Here is a 21754-nt window from a genome sequence, read left to right on the forward strand (position 1 = left end):
GGTGTCCACGGCTGAGAAGCTGATCATGAGTCCGGTGGGGGGCGAGTCACAGGTAAGAAGGCGGACGGACTCGGACCTCTCCATCTTTAGACGTAGATTTGTATTACCAAGGTTTCCACGGCTGGGAAGCTGATCATGAGCCCGGTGGGGGCGAGTCACGGATAAGAATGGGGACGGACTCGGACCTCTCCAACTGTAAACGTCCCTACACTTCGCAAGACCTCAACTCGCTCGCCAAACCGCAAGTCTGTATTTCAAACGCCAAGCACCGTCTTCGTCATCCACTTCCGATACCCACCCCTAACCCAACACGGCGGCGGATGTGACGCGTCACACGTCGAACATCCAGAAGACGTCGCCATTTCTGACGCAACGGCTGACGTCAGCACGTCACTCAGGACGTCATCAGTACGCCACTCAAGCCAGACGTCATCAGCTACCACTGCCCATCCGTCGCCCCCGCCGCCCAACCAGTGCGCGACTGAAGTCCTCTCCCAGCACTCGCACACCACTCGGCGTGCGCCCCGCAGCGTCGGCTGCCGTCCGATATTCGACGGAGCTGAGCCACTGCTCATGGGAGGTAAGCCCGTGCTCACCCCGCAGCTCACAGCGACGACAGGTGAGAAGGCCAAATTGGTCGCCTGTCGACGGCCATTTTGTAGCCGCCGCACGCACCGGCATTATTTATGGGGATGTATAAAAGAGACGTCTCCAGCAGTGATTTTTGACATATAGTGCAATACCGCAATACAGGACAACGTTCAGCGGTGTCAGCAGCGCAGATTGGAACAGATTTCGCACAAAAACCGACATTCGGGCGGCAGAATGACTTCAGCATCCCAACGCAACAACTGACGAGGCCCATAAGGCACCGCGGCCGAAATTCGCCCGAATCGCCTAACGACGTACGGTATCAGCTGGGCCCGGACCCGGACAAGTCCACTTCGGTCGGTCGGGGGGTGGTCGAAGCCGGCGCCCGGCTAATCCGATCATCGGCCGACGCTCCGGGCGAGCCCACCCCGGCTGTACACCTTACCTCACTCGACCGTCCTTCCCTCTCACCTCCAGCCTCCGCCGACTCCGATCCATCATCACCCTGACCTCTGACTTCAACATCACACGCGCGGTCCACCCGCGCCACGTTCCCCTCGTGACCCCCGACCCCGACGGCCTTCTGATCCTCGCCGCCCTCGGCCGCGAGCTCGTGGCACTTGGCCCCGTTCGGCGCCTCGGGAATGCTGTTCCGCTGCTGGGCTTTCTGCCGTTTGGTTTTGCAGAGGATCCGGTGGCCGACACAGTCGAGATTCTCCTCGTAGCATTTGTTGCGACAGTGCACTCTGCACAGCTGGTACGGGCAGCGCTGGCCCTGTGCGAGCCACGGGCGTCGAGTTAAAGATCAGGTCACGGCTACGTCAATTGCTAAGTGCATGAGCGAGAAACTCTATTCACATAGATGAGACAGCGGTAATAGACTTATTCCTCGGCGAAAAAAACCAGGAGGCGGGGATATAGATGCGTTGATATTTCGGCTACATGTCTTCATTGAAACAATAGTAGAAGCTACTGTTTCTGCTATTGTTTCGATAAAGACATCTTACCGAAATATCAAAGCATTTATATGTCCATTCTCCTGTTTTTTTCTCTGAAGAATAAGGCTATCACTACTATCTTATCAGGCCAAAGCCACAAGGTTAGTCCGGCAAGTGGTAAGAACCACTTGCCTGAGAATTGGTATCAAGCATGACTGATATAACGCAAGTCAACCTGCAACGGTGGAAACGACACGATATGCCACACCAAATGCCGGGGAAGTTATCGCACTCTTCGTTCCTCGCACACGCCCCATCACCTTTCGGGGAAGAGCTGGAGAATGACTGACGCCAGCTTCTTGAATTGTCCATTATCTTTCCTAACACTAATATCACACATTCTCTGAAAGTTTTATGTCAAGATCATGCCAGGCCAGTGACCTAGGGCAGTTTCAGTGCAAGCATGTCGGACATGAATGCGAACGAACTTGAAAAATTGCAACGATTTGTAATCATTTGGTCTACCAGCGGTCTTCATGGCTTGCTTAGCTATCGACGTTACTCCTAGACGTTCCAATGACAAGCTGCAGTCATCGTACGACACTGACCTATATTGACCGCAAACTCTGACCCCTGATAACATGCCCTCCATAACAGCGTAATTTATTGTTGTAGTGACTTGTTATCGAACAGTATCGCTTCTACACCAATAAAAAAACACTTCTTCCTCAAACGTCATCCTAGGTCACTTACTAATCCGACCTGGAGGTCTCAATTTTGAAGCAATTTACACGATTGCATGATCATGAGATCTAATCTACGGCTAGCTGCTTCTGTTTTATTAATTTATAGCCTATTGCGCTCCTTCGATCAGTGCCACACTCTCACCCAAAGACGGTGCTGTAATTTCAGAAAAGTCAACATGAGTCACTGCCGTAACTTGAACCTAAAAATTGAGATTAGTTCAAGTGTGTGGCCTATGATGGCTTGTGTTCAGTACCCCGGATTAAATCGAGTCATATCTTTCAGCACACTGAACGTGCTAGGCTCGTCGACGACGCCGAAGCTGAAATAAGCTGAAGAGGCCTTATTTAAAATAAACCTTACCGAACAGGAAGCACATGACTATCTGACATAACATGACATCTGACATATCATTTCCTCAAACAGGAAATTAACTGAGTCAATAGTATTCTACTAATAGGCTGGCACGAGCCATCAAGTAGTTTCGTTGACCTCCACCGCTCTTCACAATTCGAGGGTGGGTACCTCTCCTGCCTTCTCCCTCCAATTCAGCTCGAAGCTGAGGCGGACCACCGTCAGCGCGCGGGATAAGGGGGTCAGAGGCGGCGTGTGCTCCCCTCGGTCCACATAGCACATGTCACAAGTCACATCAGTACATCACATCGCACATCAATTTCCCTCGCAAGTCACATTTGTGTCAATTTCACGCCTTTTCACAGAGAATGGGACTGTGCCCCTGGCTGAGAGCACCGTATCCTCTGAGCCCATCGACTGGCCGCCGCCTCTCACCCTGGGGTTGCAGCAGAGGCCGCAGCGCTCCATCAGCACGCGGTTGACGCCGATCTTGACGCCGCGCGCCATCTTCTTCTGCTTGCGCTTGCTGACAACGGCGGCGTCCTCCTGGCGCGGCCGCTTGGTCTCCGGCGGCGGCTGATCCGTCAGCAGACGTAGCTGACGCTCGCGCCGCTGCTTCTCCTGGTTCGCCTGATGACCGGCAGGGCGCGTGAGCCGACGCTCGGCTGGCGAACGTATTCAAATGCGCCTGCCGGCCGCACTGGCGCAGGTCGCGCGAGCTCATGGTGTTTTTAGCTTCGAAAGCTTTGTCCGTTACAAAACGGGTACCGTATGAGCACTTGTTTGTTACAAAGCCTGCTTAGCTGTGGTCATCCGCATCTGAAAAGCCCCGTTCGCCATGCGCATCCCCCGATATCTTTGCTTTGATTTTCGCGTAGCAAACAGCAGGAGCAGTTCGGTTCACAGTTCAAACAGCTCTGCTCACGTATCTCTGCTCTAGCACAGCTCACGGGCAACTTGTCCGGGCTCAGTGGGGAAGCCAAACGAAGGGATGCTGGTAGCTAAACTAACAGCAAATGCGTGAAGCAAAATCAACACCACTGCGGGCGTCTAAGGTATTGCAACTTTTGAAGAGGGCGTTCCATTCTCGTATGGGGTTTTGAACTGAACTAGCCATCTTGGAGATCATTCGGTGCAGTTCAAAACACTGTCTTTCTTAACACTTTTCAGGCTACACGCCTGAATAAGCTACAGACTATTTCGTGCGGACTATTTCAAGGTCACCTAGGCATCCATGACGCCATTACGTCACTCGAATTCTGCCGTTCTACTGGACATGCAGCAATCACGGTAAAGAAAAAAACAAATTGTCAAATTGTTCATATCCGGCGTTCGTGAGCATAATTTGCAGATAACAGCCGTCAATTGGCTCTCAATCAATGCGATGTAAGGTACGATGACACAATCAAGCAATCACGTGTTGAGGAGCATATTTACTAAATGAAGAAATCGTGTTGTCTAGAAAAGTCTTTCCCACCTGCGCATTCCCAGAAAAGTGTACCAATAGTTGCAAGTGAGCCTTTTGCATGAAGTGAGATGCTTTTCTCAATATCTTTAAATGTTGAACACTCCCTTCAAACCTTGCACCCCATTCTCACACTAGTAAACAACCGGGTAAGGTATAACCAGCGCGTGTGCCCATATAAGGACTGCGTATTCCCTGATAGTGTCCCGTTCGACGAATCCGAGTGCGCGCCAGATGAAGCACTCATCGTCCGGGGCATAATCCAAGCACACAGGGAACTCACAGCCAGCCGCTTCGACGTGCATTTTCGCCGCACTCTCACTAGCCCCTCCCTCCCCCCTCCCCCAGTAACAACACAGTACCGCGATGTTTCGTGACTAGACATTCCTGACCAACAAGTCTGACGTCCGCTACTGCTGGTTCAGTCTCGCCCGCATCAAGCGCCGTCTCACTCTCGCCCGCCGCCTGCCTCGAGGCTCGCGACATGCCGGCTGTCTTCCTGGCGGGCACACGTACCTCCATCTTCTTAAGGTGCTGGGCGATCGGCTCGCGCTCGTGCGGCTGACACAGGAACGGCGAGAGAGGTAGCCGGCCCGCCACCTCGTCTGGCGGTGCCACACACGAGCTCAGGTCAGGTCACGGTCAATGCGTCTCCTGGCACTGCACACAGGTCATGTCGAGTCACGTGGTTGCGTCGGATTATGGGGAAGTCGATGTTATAGCGTGGACACGAATAAAGGTTATGCCAGGTCAATGTCACATCAAGTTGTTCAGCAAGGGTCAAGTCTGACTAGGGTCAGATCAGGTAAGTGATTGCCTGGGCAAGGTCAATCAGCAATGGTGTATTCAAGCTCAAGTCGGGTCAGGGTTCAAAGAGACAACAGTCAAATCGCAGATATTACCAGAAGATGTCAGATAAGCAAAGCTTACATCAGCAATAAAAGGACACACAATCAGAACAGCTTTGTTCAAATCAGATCATCTGCAGCTAGATCAGTGTCAGGTCTATAAAAACATCATTTACCTCAGAGAGATCAGAACACTTGTCTTGGGATAACCAGAACAGCCAACATTAAGGACGCCATCAGAAACGGATACACAACTTCGTTGCCAATGAGGACCGCCTCCAACAGATTCGGATGCCATTTAGCTCCGGTCGCAATGCCAAGGTATGCAGAACATCGGCGAGGCCGCTGACCTCCAGGTCCGGGACTCCACACCGGTCCTCCCTCCTCCGTGTAGCGATGATAGCGCTCTCGCAGCAGGCTGACGGCCTCCTCCAGCTGCTCCAGCCGATTGGCACGCGCCGCAAGCGCACGTACGTCGTGATTGGCCGGCATCAGGAGACTGCGAACCAATCAGATGCGGCGTTCGTGATTCAGGGTCTCCGGCTCGATTCCCGTCACGTCGTTTTTTCCGGAGCACACTGAGAGATGTGGGATGGGACCTATCGCGTCCAAAGACGCTAATCCTGTCACTGTGGAAGAGGCATGCCTTCAAGTCATTCTGCTTTGTGCGGCAGTATTTGTATCACTGAAATATTGCAACTTGTCACGGCAGAAGTGGGAGAAACACCATCAAACGCCTCAGGAATCGTTTGTGTTCCGCGGCTCCAACAGCTATACTGTGATCTCTGACTACAATAGCGGCAGTGCTTTGACTAACGCAAGGTCAAGTTCTGATGAATGAATCAGCAACGATGTCTGCGGCCCTGGCACCACGACCAAAGGATAACTATCAACGCCTGACGTGGCTGACCACAGCACAACTATCAACGCCTCATCCGACCCCCACCTCCCTCAGGTTCACGGCCCAGTCAGCCCCGCGCCCCTTCCCTCCCGGCTAAGTGCCCACGCACCAATAGTGGAGCATTTTGAAGACGTGGCCGCGCGCGTAGCTGAGCGGGCACGGGTAGCGGCGCACCAGCCGGAGGTACTCGTCGGCCACCTCCCACACGGTCGGGTGCGAGCCCGCGAACAGCGCCGGGTTGTGCAGGTTGCCCTCCGCCGACATCACCTGCGGCGCGCACACGCTTGGTCAGAAACGCCACCGCTTGCTATTTGAAACGATGCGCCCTGTCTGGCAGAAGAGGTAGGCATGCTTGCTGGTATGCTTCTAGTGAAGGAATGTCCGTGATCATCCTCGGGGTCCGCTTCCACGCAAACAAAACGACAAGACCAGGCGCTCTGACATTACACGAGTCAGTTATCACAGCACACTTCGTTTAACGACACACTCTTCATCGTTGATGACACCTAAATCAAGCGTTGTGTGCGTCATTGGGGTTTTACGACGCACTCAGCTGCTGAGGCTATAAGGCGTCGCCTGCCTCTCACCCTGGCAGGAAGGGCGGGCACCGTGGGGTAAACCAAGCGTTCGAAGTGCAGCTGGCACCGGTCCGGCTCACACGCTGACGCCATACGACATTAACGCCGTGTTCGTGTTCTCGCCTCCCCGCACCCAGCCGGCGGGAGGTGCGTGTCCACACAGTCCCGGACACACACCCGAACACACATCCGGACACACAGTTCCGGACACACGTCCAGCCAGGCTGGCGGACCCGGCGCGTGTGACGTCACACCGCTTCCGACGCAAGTGACGTCACACCGCTTCCGACGCAGGTAACGTCATGGAACACTCAGACACATAAACACACAGCTGGATACCTAATAAGAGCGTGTTGTGCACTTGTCGTGAGGATTAATGCATCTAATAGTAGAGTGTTTGGCGTGAGCGGAGTCGGCGGTCATATCAAATTGCGTAATGTGCGTGCGTGCGTGCGTGCGTGCGTGCGTGCGTGCGTGGTGCGTGCGTGCGTGCGTGCGTGCGTGCGTGCGTGCGTGCGTGCGTGCGTGCGTGCGTGCGTGCGTGTGTGTGTGTGTGTGTGTGTGTGTGTGTGTGTGTGTGTGTGTGTGTGTGTGTGTGTGTGTGTCTGTGTGTGTGTGTGTGCATGCATGTATGTATGTGCATATATATATATATATATATATATATATATATATATATATATATATATATATGTGTGTGTGTGTGTGTATATATATGCACTTTCCAAGCACGCAATAGGATGCGTATTTACGTAGCATGTACACGCGTGCATGGATTAATTTACAAAGGGCTAACGGAAACGTGTTCTTTCGGACTGCCGCGTCGTGCACTAGCAGGCGCAAACACGGACAGACGCCCGTGACAGGCACTGGCTCTTTCTCAGTGATGCAGTCCACTCACGCCCTGCGCCCCGGTGTACTCCAAGCAGCGGTGCACGTCGGCCAGGTACTGGATGTTGCCGTTGGCGAACACGGGGATGCTGACCGCCTCCCTGGAAAACGGTGCGAGGACGTTAGGACCGGACGGCAGCCAGCTCCACCCCGCTGCACCGAAACACGGCGTCCGAAAACCGAAACTTGGTGTCCCATCGAGCGACAGCCCAGCGCGTCTTATATGCAGCACAGGACATCATTGTGACAACAAAGACGGCTACCGAAGCTGTCATCTACCGCAGCGGGGGCAGCTGGTATCGGGGATGGCCCAGCATCGAATGCTGACCCAGGTGGCGAAAACCAACCGGTGGAAACCCAAAACAGCACCTTGAACGCCGTCACCACCAACACCCACGCATCGGTACCTGCTCCAGAACCGAGCCTGAACACGCCGGCCGAAAGCGGGCGCCCGATCGGAGGTTTGAGTGGGAGCCTGAGCGGGCGGCGCCGGGCGGCGGCTCACCTGACCGCCTTGATGGCGTCCCAGCTGGCCAGCCCGGTGAGGGGCCCCTTCATATCGCGCGTGCGGCCGTGCACCGTCAGCAGCTGGCAGCCGGCCGACTCCAGGCATCCGCGGCGTACCTGCGGTGGCGCCGCCGCGCCAGGGACGCCGTCACACTGCGGCCAGACGCCACCCCACCGCGGCAACGGCCGCGCTTCCGCCGCGCCAGGGGCGCCGGCACACCGCGGCAGGCAGCAAATTGAAACAGTTAGTGGCAGCAGCTGGGGAAATGCTTCTAGTGCCTGGGTGTCTATCTGAACATGTATGTGACCTGCTTTCCAATAAAAGGCACGTAAGCGATTGAGCTCGCGGCATACGGTGTGCAAACAGGAGACATCGGGCCGTTCGGGTGCTGAAAAGGAAGACCAACAGGAGCAGGACAGGAGGACCGACACTCTGTGCCACTCAGGTGGTACAGGACCAGTTGGGGGAGGAAGGGCGGGAGGAGGACTGACACGCCATGCCACTCAGGTGGTACAGGACCAGAGAGAGGAGGACAGGAGAAGGACCGACACGCCATACCACTCAGGTGGTACAGGACCAGATGAGGAGGACAGGAGGAGGGACCGACCGCCGTGCCACTCGGGTGGTACAGGACCAGGGAGGAGAGAGAACAGGAGAGGAACGACACGCCGGCACTCAGGTGGTAAGGACCAGATCGGAGGAGGACAGCAGGACCGACACGCCGTGCCACTCGGGTAGTACAGGACCAGATGGGAGGAGGACAGGAGGAGGACGACACGCCGTGCCACTCGGATGGTACAGGACCAGATGGGAGGAGAACAGGAGGAGGAACGACACGCCATACCACTCAGGTGGTACAGGACCAGATGAGGAGGACAGGAGGAGGACGACACGCCGTGCACTCGGGTGGTAGGACCAGATGGGAGGGAACAGGAGAGGAATGACACGCCATACCACTCAGGTGGTACAGGACCAGATGAGAGGAAGGAGGGAGGACCGACACGCCGTGCCACTCAGGTGGTACAGGACCAGATGAGAGGACAGGAGGAGGAACCGACACGCGTGCCACTCGGGTGGTACAGGACCAGATGGGAGGAGGACAGAGGACGACCGCCGTGTCCACTCGGGTGGTACAGGACCAGATGGGAGGAGGACAGCAGGACCGACACGCCGTGTCACTCGGGTGGTACAGGACCAGATGGGAGGAGAACAGGAGGAGGAATGACACGCCATACCACTCAGGTGGTACAGGACCAGATGGGAGGAGGACAGGGGAGGACGACCGCCATGCCACTCAGGTGGTACAGGACCAGATGGGAGGAGGACAGGAGGAGGACCGACCCGCCGTGCCACTCGGGTGGTACAGGACCAGATGGGGAGGACAGGAGGAGGGACCGACCGCCGTGCCACTCGGGTGGTACAGGACCAGATGGGAGGAGGACAGGAGGAGGACCGACCGCCGTGCCACTCGGGTGGTACAGGACCAGGTGGAGGAGAACAGGAGGAGGAACGACCGCCCCACTCGGGTGGTACAGGACCAGATGGGAGGAGACAGGAGGAGGAACGACACGCCATGCCACTCGGTGGTACAGGACCAGATGGGAGGAGACAGGAGGAGGACGACCCGCCGTGCCACTCGGGTGGTACAGGACCAGATGGGAGGAGGACAGGAGGAGGACCGACCCGCCGTGCCACTCGGGTGGTACAGGACCAGATGGGAGGAGGACAGGAGGAGGACCGACACGCCGTGCCACTCGGTGGTACAGGACCAGATGGGAGGAGGACAGGAGGAGGACCGACCCGCCGTGCCACTCGGGTGGTACGGGACCAGATGGGAGGAGGACAGGAGGAGGACCGACCCGCCGTGCCACTCGGGTGGTACAGGACCAGATGGGAGGAGGACAGGAGGAGGACCGACCGCCGTGCCACTCGGGTGGTACAGGACCAGATGGGAGGAGGACAGGAGGAGGACCGACCCGCCGTGCCACTCGGGTGGTACAGGACCAGATGGGAGGAGGACAGGAGGAGGACCGACCCGCCGTGCCACTCGGGTGGTACAGGACCAGATGGGAGGAGGACAGCAGGACCGACCCGCCGTGCCACTCGGGTGGTACAGGACCAGATGGGAGGAGGACAGCAGGACCGACACGCCGTGTCACTCGGGTGGTACAGGACCAGATGGGAGGAGGACAGCAGGACGACCCGCCGTGCCACTCGGGTGGTTACAGGACAGATGGGAGGAGGACAGCAGGACCGACACGCCGTGTCACTCGGGTGGTACAGGACCAGATGGGAGGAGGACAGCAGGACCGACACGCCGTGTCACTCGGGTGGTACAGGACCAGATGGGAGGAGGACAGGAGGAGGACCGACCCGCCGTGCCACTCGGGTGGTACAGGACCAGATGGGAGGAGGACAGGAGGAGGACCGACACGCCGTGCCACTCGGGTGGTACAGGACCAGATGGGAGGAGGACAGGAGGAGGACCGACCCGCCGTGCCACTCGGGTGGTACAGGACCAGATGGAGGAGGACAGGAGGAGGACCGACCCGCCGTGTCACTCGGGTGGTACAGGACCAGGTGGGAGGAGGACAGCAGGACCGACCCCGCCGTGCCACTCGGGTGGTACAGGACCAGATGGGAGGGAGGACAGGAGGAGGACCGACCCGCCGTGTCACTCGGGTGGTACAGGACCAGGTGGGAGGAGGACAGCAGGACCGACCCGCCCGTGCCACTCGGGTGGTACAGGACCAGATGGGAGGCGAACACGAGGAGGACCGACCCGCCGTGCCACTCGGGTGGTACAGGACCAGATGGGAGGAGGACAGCAGGACCGACCCGCCGTGCCACTCGGGTGGTACAGGACCAGATGGGAGGAGGACAGCAGGACCGACCCGCCGTGCCACTCGGGTGGTACAGGACCAGATGGGAGGAGGACAGGAGGAGGACCGACCCGCCGTGTCACTCGGGTGGTACAGGACCAGATGGGAGGAGGACAGGAGGAGGACCGATCCGCCGTACCACTCGGGTGGTACAGGACCAGATGGGAGGAGGACAGGAGGAGGACCGATCCGCCGTACCACTCGGGTGGTACAGGACCAGATGGGAGGAGGACAGGAGGAGGACCGATCCGCCGTACCACTCGGGTGGTACAGGACCAGATGGGAGGAGGACAGGAGGAGGACCGATCCGCCGTACCACTCGGGTGGTACAGGACCAGATGGGAGGAGGACAGGAGGAGGACCGATCCGCCGTGCCACTCGGGTGGTACAGGACCAGATGGGAGGAGGACAGGAGGAGGACCGACCCGCCGTGCCACTCGGGTGGTACAGGACCAGATGGGAGGAGGACAGGAGGAGGACCGACCCGCCGTACCACTCGGGTGGTACAGGACCAGATGTCAGCCTCAGGGAGACATCCACACAAGCAGAATAACACTCCGATGCACGTCGTCTAGTGAGCCGGTAAAATACTCGACACAGTATCTGGTGTTCCATATAATCAAAACGAGCCCTTCATTGACTCATTTGCTATTGGAATCTCTGGACAAAAGAAGGCCGCAACGTAAATCTACTACTAAAAGGCGTGAAATCTACTACCTGCCGCTCGTACCACTATTACCTGGCACTACTACCTACGACACGGCACTACTACCTACTACTCGACACAACCTACAGATATGGCAGTCGTGACGCTTCGCGTCGTCTGCGCCGTGGCAGCACACGCCTCACACGAATACGCCGAATATCTCACCGGACGGTCTTCTCCAGATCATCAAACACCCGGATCTTGCACGTCACCGGTATGTCGGTCTGCGTGTGCACGACGTTCACTGTAAACGTGACGTCACATTTAGACACGACGCACAGGCGACGAATGCCCTGCTGTCGGCTCCAGGCATGGGAACGACGTCGGCGGCTGCGGCTTCCGCTTCGCCAAGTCGCAGGTTTCGACCAATGGTTTCGGATTCGGCTTTGGCTTTGAGGCATTTTCGACGGCGTACTTTCCTTGCGGCTTTGCCTTTGTGCCATTTTAAGCGGTTGCCTTTGGCTTCGGGACATTTTTAAGGGACTGCTTCTGTTAATTTTCGGGTGAGTCTTGAAGTATGGCTCCAGCCTCGGCTCCATGTTGGGGTCTACTTCACCACTAACATACCGACTTTCTGACTGCAATGGCGGCTTTGCTCCGAAGAACAGCATTACCCGTCCCACAATTTTCGAGGCTGCAACGTACAAATGGCGGAAGACCAAAACCAGTCCGTCATTCCTTGGATCAATATGACGAAGGCCGGGGAGCTAAATTTCTAAGACGTCGCGAACATGCCAACACAAATGGCTAGGACGATTGTACGTAAAATGCCGCACTCGTAATGCTAACACCTAGTCTCAATCGCTCCGAAAAGCGCTTGCTATGTTCCGTAATCCACACAGGCTTTGGCTGATACAAAAAATGGTTTGGGCAGCGCAAAGCGCTGTAAACTGGATTCGGCTTCAGCTTCGGCGCCGTGATTTTGAGCTGTTGGTGATTTGGCCTTGGCTTCGTGTTTACTAAGTACGAAACCACTGGCTTCGGCGTTGACTTCACGTTAGCAGAGTCCGCGCCCACCGGGTTCGGATTATCGGCTTCGACTTTGGTTTCCATGTCACTGTCTGGCCTCGGATTCGGCAACTGAACCGGAAGTCCAGCCTTGTCCCCGTGCCTGGTAAGCCCAACACTGGATCGCCCGGCCCGCGGAGCATCAGAGGACCACCGCGCGGTCACAAGTCCGCCCAGCTCGTAACGCATGGCTGAAAGCGGTTTTCACAACTCGGGAAAGCCCAGCTCTCCATCCCCAATCGCACAGACAAACCATTCCAGAAAGTCCCAAGTTTCTCACTCCCTAATACTTCGGCTGGAGCCTTACCTGCCGTCACTCTCCGCATCTCCGAAGCCCTGGCACACCGCAACTTCCCGCTGGGTCGGACCCAGGCTTTTCGAACGCTTCGGCCAAACCCCACCTGTAACGCCGCCTCCCCCCCCCCCCCCCCCCCCCTCTTCCCGGTGACCAGTGCCCACCGCTCACCAAGCTGCCGCACCAAGTCCCACTCGTCCTGCAGGAAGGCTCCGTAGTGACCGCGCCGGGCGATGGACTGCGGGCAGCCCAGGTTCAGGTCGAGCGCGTCGAACCGGCCGACGCAGTGGCGGGCAGCCTCCAGCAGCACCGCCGGACTGTTGCAGCAGAACTGCCACCGGAGGGCCGTCAGGCGGTCCGCTCGCGACAGCGGGAGGGCGGAGCGCACCGTGCCAGACGCCGACAGAGCGTGCAATATACTAAAATGGGGTCAAAACCGCCGCAGTCTTAGAAGGACTGCACTTGACCTGGGGTATTTGCTTATTGGGGCGCCTGCAGTGGCGGTGTAAGGAGCACACTGTTGCGCCCCCCGTCAGGGGATCTGCGGCGATCGTACTGCTACAGCAGGGGGACTGAAAAACACCATGTGACGAGCATTCTCAGGAGAAATGAAGCACATGAGTGCAAAATGGGCCAGGCCAGAGCTGATGTGGTTTCTTTGTTGTTGGACTGCTGGTTGTCACAAAGTTTGCTAGCGACGGCAAAAGACATAAGCCTCAGTACACTTTACAGCAAGGCTGGGCATACAGCATGGTCCCCAATCATCATCAACAGGACCAAGCTGCTGTCCCCACCATCCCCATCCCCCTTCTCCTCTCGTTGTACATTGGGGTGGTATACCAGGGTCATCTAGCATGCTGTCTCTGGCCCCAGGGCGGAAGCGGCGGGGTATTGCGGCGGCCACAGTAGGTGTCGCGGCACGACAGCCACCAGAGGCGGATCCAGCATTACATCTCAGAGTGACCAAGGACCATTTGGGGGAGGGGGAGGGCAATTCTACAGTGGATGCAAACTGCACAAAAGCTAAGCAGACTGATAACACAGAAGTTTTAGTCGTATTCCTCGAAGAAAAGCCAAGAGAATGGAGATATCGATGCGCTGATATTTCGGCAACACGCCTTTGTCGAAACGCATAGCAGAAAAGGCATGATACAGGCATGTTGCCGAAATATCCGCGCATCCGCCTCCATTCTCTTGGTTTTCTCCGAGAAATAAGGCTATTGCTACCGTCTTATCTCAGTGAATAACGTTCCTCGCAAATACACTTAACTACTTACTTGGCAAACTAGTTCAAATGTAACCACTTCTCACAATCACATGATAGAATGTGCTGCTGGTCCTGTTGGCTGGCGTCAGTTTAGCCCTGCTCACCTGCACAATGAGCGGCCGGTCCTCTGGGTAGGTAGTGAGGCACTCGCGCCGGTATTTCACATCGTTGACGAACACACTGGCATGGAACATGGGCGTGTAGCAGAGCTCAGCACCTGTAACATTGTGATTACTTTTATTGCCACGCCAGAGCACGGATGGACATAGTGTTGTTGGTATACACTGCCTGCCTGGTGGTGTCAGATGATGTTCGCGACCAGCTGAATATGCCAAAGCCTGATGGGCTTTGACTGAGCCAATGTGACTTTTTAAGTCACGGGCTGCACAGGCTAACAATGATCCAATACCACTGATGTGACAAAAATGTAAAAAGCCATGGTCAGCAGAACTGGGTCCAGCCTAATGTATCAGGCAGCACAGTCAGCTGCAGACTGTATGATACATTCACTAGGGTGACAATGAAAAAAATGGACACATTTTTTTGGACAAACAAGAAAGACCTTGCCATCTGACAATAAACTAGGCAAAAGCTCACAATGTGATAAATGCACTTTTGAACATTCATTAAATGCAGCTGATGAGCAGGGTCAAAATGCAGCCAAACATGACAGACACCTTTTCCTCAGTGACAGAACATGGGTGAGCTGGGACAGTCCTGCATCACTTTTTGCATCTTTTTTGTGTTAAATCACATGTACCATGCATGTATATCACATACTGGATTGGGTAACCAGAGCAGCCTTCCTGGTAATAACAGTGTTGGTGGGAAATGAGATCTGTGGCTGTTTTTTGTAACTCACTGTTGCTGGCAACAACTTGGTTAACAGTATTGCAGCATCTTTAAGGGAGCATTCCACATTTGCATGAGAGTTTAAACTGAAATAGCCATATCGAACATCATTTGGTGCAATTCACAGCCATGTCCTTCTTCTTACAACCTAAACCTCTCTAGTTTCTGAACTGTGCCAGCAAGGATGTGCAGACCTTTTTGTGAAAACTATTTCAAGGCACCCCAGGCATCCATGGTGTCATAACACTCTTCAAATCCTACCATGTCACTGGCCACACAATAATAAAGGCCAAACAAATATTACTGTGGAGTCTTTCATATCTGGCTACTTGTGAGCATGACTTCCAAAAATAGCAGTCTGGCTCTAAATCAATGATGTGCAAGGTATGATGACAACCAAATGATGACATTGTTTAGAGCAGTCATTTCCACTTAAAAGTATACCATTACTCATAAGTGAGCTTTTTCATCACACCTGATGCTTGCCTCAATATCTCCAAATATGGTACATTTCCTTCAAGGTCCAAACCATTGTTGTGTTCTTCAAATTACTGGTGCAACAGCTCCTTTCAAGAAATGACTGCTTCTGAGTGCACAAAACATCTGTCAACATCTAGCTTCTCACTTCATGCAGTTCGCTCAATGTACCAGTCTCCTTGATGTCAGCGCATCTAGTGGCTGATGTAGAACAGGTGCATGGTAACTGTTCACATTTAACACAATACAGATATGAATCATAACAGCCACCAGTATGAAGCTCTCTCAGCACTTACCATATTTTCTGCTGAGCATTCGCCACGCCGCCTCACTCTGGTCCACCATGGGAGCCACCACCATTCTAGCGGCACCCAGCCTGCCACGCCACAGCTCAAAGCCACCTGGCTTTCCAGCAGATAGTGCAGTATTCTCAGCCATGGCAAACTATCTCCAATGTGCCTGAGGACTGACAAAACATGGTTACATGATAAAACCAAATATTAATTATTGTGAACCATGCCAACACCAGCACAGGCATGGTATACATTGGCACCTTGTGTTAAAAAAGAGCATCCTACATCATTCGTCGTTTTTAAGGCAGAACATATTGTAAATAATCACAAAACAAGTCTAAACTTCGAAGGTAGTAGCATGAATCTACCTGCTTTATGATTATTAATGACTATGTTCCCCTTAAACACGACGAATGACACATACTTCAAGTAACTCCCAAAACCACTCTAATGAAATCCTGAAACTAGCCCGGCCTAGAATCCCACACTCGCGATTCGATGATGTATCACAATAAAATCATAGAATAGCTCGAATAGTTGTAGCCTTTTTGCAACAGATGCGTCAGAAATGTAAATTGTGTCAGCATGGACTGGATGGGATAGCTGAATGGAGCGGTTCGATAGCTGCGAAGTGTGGGGCGGCCGTCACATTAGTAAAGCCGAGAAATAGAGCCCGTTCTGACAGAAGCATTGCGACGCATGAGGCGAGGTCTCTCATCATGGGCGCAATATGTATTCTTTTGAGTAGGCCACTGCCCCCCCCCCCCAGCGACGTCCAATCTGGCCCCCTGCGTGTTTGGCTCCCCAAACTTCTGGAGCCCAACTACATGGACATTAAACATGTAAGCTCAAAACCGCATGACATATAAAGAGAGCTTCCGCCGATGTCCAGTTAAAAGCACCAGACCCACTTTTAGCCTTAAGGTCACTTTTAAAATTTCACTTGTCGTGCCGTGCTTGCTTGAATTTTGAATGTTTTTCGGCACTCTGCATGTCAGCTCTTATATAATTTTGTGCTATTCTGGGAGTGTTTTTTTTATTCAGCAGTGTTTTTAAGTCACACAGATCCCAGTGAGCCACCTTTCTTTGCTACGACGTCTTAGCGGAAAATGAAAACAAAGCGGCGGAATATTTGCGCCCAACAACGTGACCAGTTTATTCTACCGTCTACATTCGGAGGAACCCTTCATGAAACGTGTCGAAGTTCATTTTGACGTGAATGTTCGATGAAAGAGTTGCAAAAACCTGGCGATCGACTCCAGGGGACTAAACCAATAGCGGTAATCGTCCGACAGTGACCACAAGCACTAGCCGCGTCAAACATGCTTACCGGGAGTGCCGCGCCTGCACCCCACCTTGCGGAAATCAGCCTGGATTTCTAGGACGGGCATTATTAGTCGCGCAAATCAACTTACACTCTTTGCTCTCAAAACCGTACAGTTCAAAAACGTCTGAAGCCACATAACATCGAGCCCACGTCGATTACCGAAGCCTGGTTTCGACGATCGACACCAAACAAAGCTATAATGACGTCTAACGATAACGTCTCCCTCCGAGACAGGGCAAGGAAACTCCTAAGACCAGGGCTGTAATCATACCTGTTTACACATTGGGACTCTTCCTACACCTACATAGATCAATTTTACTGTGGGAAGGACTTCTAAGTCCATGACGTAGCCCAGAGGAAATTGGGCCAAATCCGGCAAGAAACCTGTTTTTCAGTGCATTTGGTGCTCGGGGCCCGCTCGATCTACCGTCGGCACGATTGTCAGCTGGTATGCATGGCGTCATACGTGCTGACGGAGCGTTCGAATTGTGGGCAGTCAGGAACGTTTTTTTTAACTCTACCTTCCTTGTTCAGTTTACTTTAACCACTTCAGACCACGCAATAACTCTGGCTTACTGCCGACCATGACCCACTTCCCATAAAGGGGTGTCTGTAAGTGTGGATCCTGTTCTGACATTACCATCATCTATCCGATCGATAATTTGAGCGCTTCTTCCTATTCCCATCTCATTTCAATTTCTTTCTTCTCATTTTAAATGTTCACTCACGTTTGTGTGGCGAAGGTCGGTCGATCCTTCATTGCTCAATGCGCTGGCATGAAGCCCATCCTTTCATTTAACTCCCGCTTGTGCTGACAAAGCCAACGTTCAAGACCTGCGGCGTTTCATTCCTGTTCTCCAACTTCTACCATATGGTACTCCAACGCTATTGATGTACCGAGAAAGACAACCACACACCAAGTGCTCGCCCTTCCTCCCGCCAGGGTGAGAGGCTGGCGACGCCGTGTAGCCCCAGCAGCTGAGTGCATCATAAAGCCCCGATGACACGCACGTAATCTCGGGGAGCAAGGAAAGCGACGGCTTGGGTTGCAGTTTTCGTAAAACCAAACGGCGCCAGCCATTGCAGGTAACGCCAGGGGGCGCCGTGCGCGGAACAGTAAAATAATGTTTCTGATTTTGTTTTCAGAATTCACTCGTACTGCTCAAATATAGCACCGCGCGAATCTTTCCTTACAGCTTTGAGGGTGTCCTCTGGACAGATTAACAGTTACAGCAACACGAAAATAGGGTTTTTACCTTTACTGCTCCAGTTGCACCACCAGATTCCAACAATATTTCTCGGAGCTGGGAAGACCAATGGGTTGTTGTCATGGATCCAAAAACCGCACAGATAAAATATACGCCCGGAATATTTCTAATTGAATCATTTGGTGTCCGCAAGCGTTCAGAGGTACTTCTTTAAAATGTGTCGTCATTTCCGTCCACCTGATGGCCACAGTCTAGTGTCGGGTGTGGGACTTACTCTGTGTGGCCCAGGGAGACTGCAACACCTGGCGTCGAGGTTTTGTGCTGCTGAGATATGCGAACGCGCATACACAAAACTACGTTACATAATTTATACTACTTATCGGTTCTGACTGAGCGTTGAACATGCCCAGACAAACATGGCTTGGCCATGTTCATACAAATTATCGACCCATTTTGCTCTTCAACCTACATTCGTGGAATCCTTGATATCTCCGTACAACCCAGATAAATTTTCTGACGTTTCTGAGTACTATCGCTTCAAAGAGTTCTCTGAACCATACAAAGTTCACCAACCATTGCAAAATGGAGAACACAGGCGTTTTATTTTATGCAGACACTTAACGCATGATTTTTTTCAGTTTATTTGCTATAAACTACAGAGAGAATTGATATCGCGGTAGCGCCTGGCCTTTATTCCAGTAATAAAGATAAAATGTATAGTATATAGTATATATGTATATATGTATACATATATATATATACATATATATATATATATATATATATATATATATATATATATATATATATATATTCATCACTCCTTCCATTCTAACGTTTCGAGATCTTATCTCATCTTCGGAGAAGACTAAATTGCACAAGAAATAAGTTTTGAGTTTTAAAGGATGACAAATTGTGCACTACTGTTGGAAAACATCTTTTGGTACGGAGAACATAAATGAAGCATAACTAATTAAAGAAAGACGGATTATTATTTTCATCTTCATACATGTAAGAAACACTCATAATGGGAACATCACAAAGACACAATGGGAACACTATTGTCACAATCACATCAGAAGTGCTCACCGCCCACCACCTAGTAGCTCAAGAGTTCTGCAAGAATTTGTCTGTCTGTTTAAGGCCGGAGAGAGTTCGTTAATGAATATGCTTTCCCAAATTTGAAGGCGTCTTCTGTCATTGCACGTCCATAAAATGTCAGTACTGTCTGTCAGTTGTTGTCGTGTCAATGTCATGTCGTGTTCCTGTCGCATGTGGTCCAGAGGTGCCCCGTCACGTAAATGCATTGTCAGGCGTCGTGAGAGTGTCGCTGTGGTTACACCAATGTAATTGCACCACTGTCGTTGTAGAGTGTCTTTGTGGTCACACCAATGTAATGACATTGAAAACGAAACACAACGACATATGACAAGACACTTTGACAGCAAACCAAGGCAAGACATCCAACCGACCGTCAAACTGTACTATCAAAATCAAATGACATCTGCTCACAAACAGGACGAAAAAGCTTTACGGGAAATTATCTCTCAACATGTTAAATGCAAAAACGACCACAAAATAGACGTTGTCATTTACTATTGTAATAAGAAAATATCGAACTTTCTTATGAGAAACAGCCCAGACAAACCCGACAAACTGAAATGCACCAATGTAGTGTATCAATTCCAATGCAACATCGAAGGCTGCAAACTTCGTCCCATACACTACATTGGTGTGACCACAACGACACTCACGACGCCTGACAATGCACTTACGTGACGGGGCACCTCTGGACCACATGCGACAGGAACACGACATGACATTGACACGACAACAACTGACAGACAGTACTGACATTTTATGGACGTGCAGTGACAGAAGACGCCTTCAAATTTGGGAAAGCATATTCATTAACGAACTCTCTCCGGCCTTAAACAGACAGACAAATTCTTGCAGAACTCTTGAGCAACTAGGTGGTGGGCGGTGAGCACTTCTGATGTGATTGTGACAATAGTGTTCACATTGTGTCTTTGTGATGTTCCCATTATGAGTGTTTCTTACATGTATGAAGATGAAAATAATAATCCGTCTTTCTTTAATTAGCTATGCTTCATTTATGTTCTCCGTACCAAAAGATGTTTTCCAACAGTAGTGCACAATTTGTCATCCTTTAAAACTCAAAACTTATTTCTTGTGCAATTTAGTCTTCTCCGAAGATGAGATAAGATCTCGAAACGTTAGAATGGAAGGAGTGATGAATATATGAGTAATTTTGTGCGAACCATCTTTAATATATATATATATATATATATATATATATATATATATATATATATATATATATATCTACTATTTGAGAAAACATGACCTCATTAAAGGATGCCCCATATCCGGTGATTTTTTGCGGAATGCAGCCATTTTTAACTTAATAACTTGTTAATCCTTGTTAATCCCGGGGCCCCTTGTGAACCCTGTGCCCCCCCCCCCTTGCCAAGGCACTGGCTGCGCCCCTGGTCCCCGGTTGGACAAGCCACGTCTTAATGAGTTCAATGGCGCGTTATCACTCATGACACACACAGCTTCAAGAGATTTGCAAATAATTAATTATAGCTGTGCAACACCTCTCAAACTGCAAGTGCTACTAATATGAGTAGGGTCTCTGACATGATTAAGAGGCTCGTTTAACATGCAAATAATCTTAGTTGGATACAAAATGTTTGCTTACGCATACTTATAAAATTTCATGAAAACCGTGTTGTCAGAGTGTTAAGTGTATATTAGAACCTCCTAAAAACATTTTGAACTTTTTAGAGGTCTTCAGTGATACGACCCAGTGCCGCTGGAGTGCTGCTTAATAAAGATAACGACCCGTTTGCAGTGTCGAAATTTATGCCCGCTCCGCCGGTTCCAGTCTTATGCAACGTAGTGGAAATGCTCGCTTCATCAGCACCTCACGTCTTACCTGAAGCACAAAAGCCTTTCTGGTGCTGACCAGCACGGAACATCACGTAACCCGTACGGCTCTTTTAACTGTTACAGATGAACTCCTGCATGGCATGCACCGATCCGAAGTGACATTTCTTACACTTCCAGACCTAAGCCATTGTTTTGATGTAGTCGGCCACTACCCTGCTTACGAAACTTCAGCTGTTCCAGATTTCTACCGCATGGGAAGAGCTATCTTGAGCGTCACGTAAAACTTTCTGCCATTACATTTGTACTTGACAAAATTAAATTGAAATGGAACTTCACACACGCTTTCTACTCCATCAAACATCACTGGTGAGATTTTTCCGGGCTCTTGCGGCGGTCCTTTGCTAGATAACATGACCAACAATGAGCTCACTTGCCAAATATTATTTGAAATCAACAACTTCCGTGCAACAGTATCCCGTCACATTGACGATGCGCAGATTGCCGTCACTGGACCACGTGGCAGGCTGTCAGATCCGCGCCGATCCCTGGGGACCATGCTGGACGCCATATGCATGCGGTTTCTCCAACATGGCATGATGGTTAACGCTGGTAAGACGGAAGTTTTGCTCTGCGGAGACAGGCGCTAACTCAGCTAGATCCGCGCGTCTTGTTTTTCGATTGTGACTGCGATTTCGATTGCGTTCT

General features: G+C 52.2%; 1 protein-coding gene across 1 annotated transcript; it reads right to left on the reverse strand.

Moving 5' to 3' along the window:
* Positions 1 to 285: 285 nt before the first annotated feature.
* LOC119113695 (tRNA-dihydrouridine(16/17) synthase [NAD(P)(+)]-like) lies at positions 286 to 16095 on the reverse strand. The gene is made up of 11 exons (XM_037237969.1): positions 15602 to 16095; positions 14081 to 14193; positions 12881 to 13040; positions 11577 to 11650; positions 7816 to 7934; positions 7321 to 7411; positions 5951 to 6108; positions 5291 to 5439; positions 4609 to 4697; positions 3063 to 3257; positions 286 to 1366 (listed from the first exon to the last, which is right to left on the reverse strand). The coding sequence occupies exons 1-11, from the start codon at positions 15741 to 15743 to the stop codon at positions 914 to 916; spliced, it is 1743 nt and encodes a 580-aa protein (XP_037093864.1). The 5' UTR covers positions 15744 to 16095; the 3' UTR covers positions 286 to 913.
* Positions 16096 to 21754: the final 5659 nt, after the last annotated feature.

Source organism: Pollicipes pollicipes, unplaced genomic scaffold (assembly GCF_011947565.3).
Source record: "Pollicipes pollicipes isolate AB1234 unplaced genomic scaffold, Ppol_2.1 Scaffold_7262;HRSCAF=8765_pilon_pilon_pilon, whole genome shotgun sequence".
NCBI lineage: Eukaryota > Metazoa > Arthropoda > Thecostraca > Pollicipedomorpha > Pollicipedidae > Pollicipes > Pollicipes pollicipes.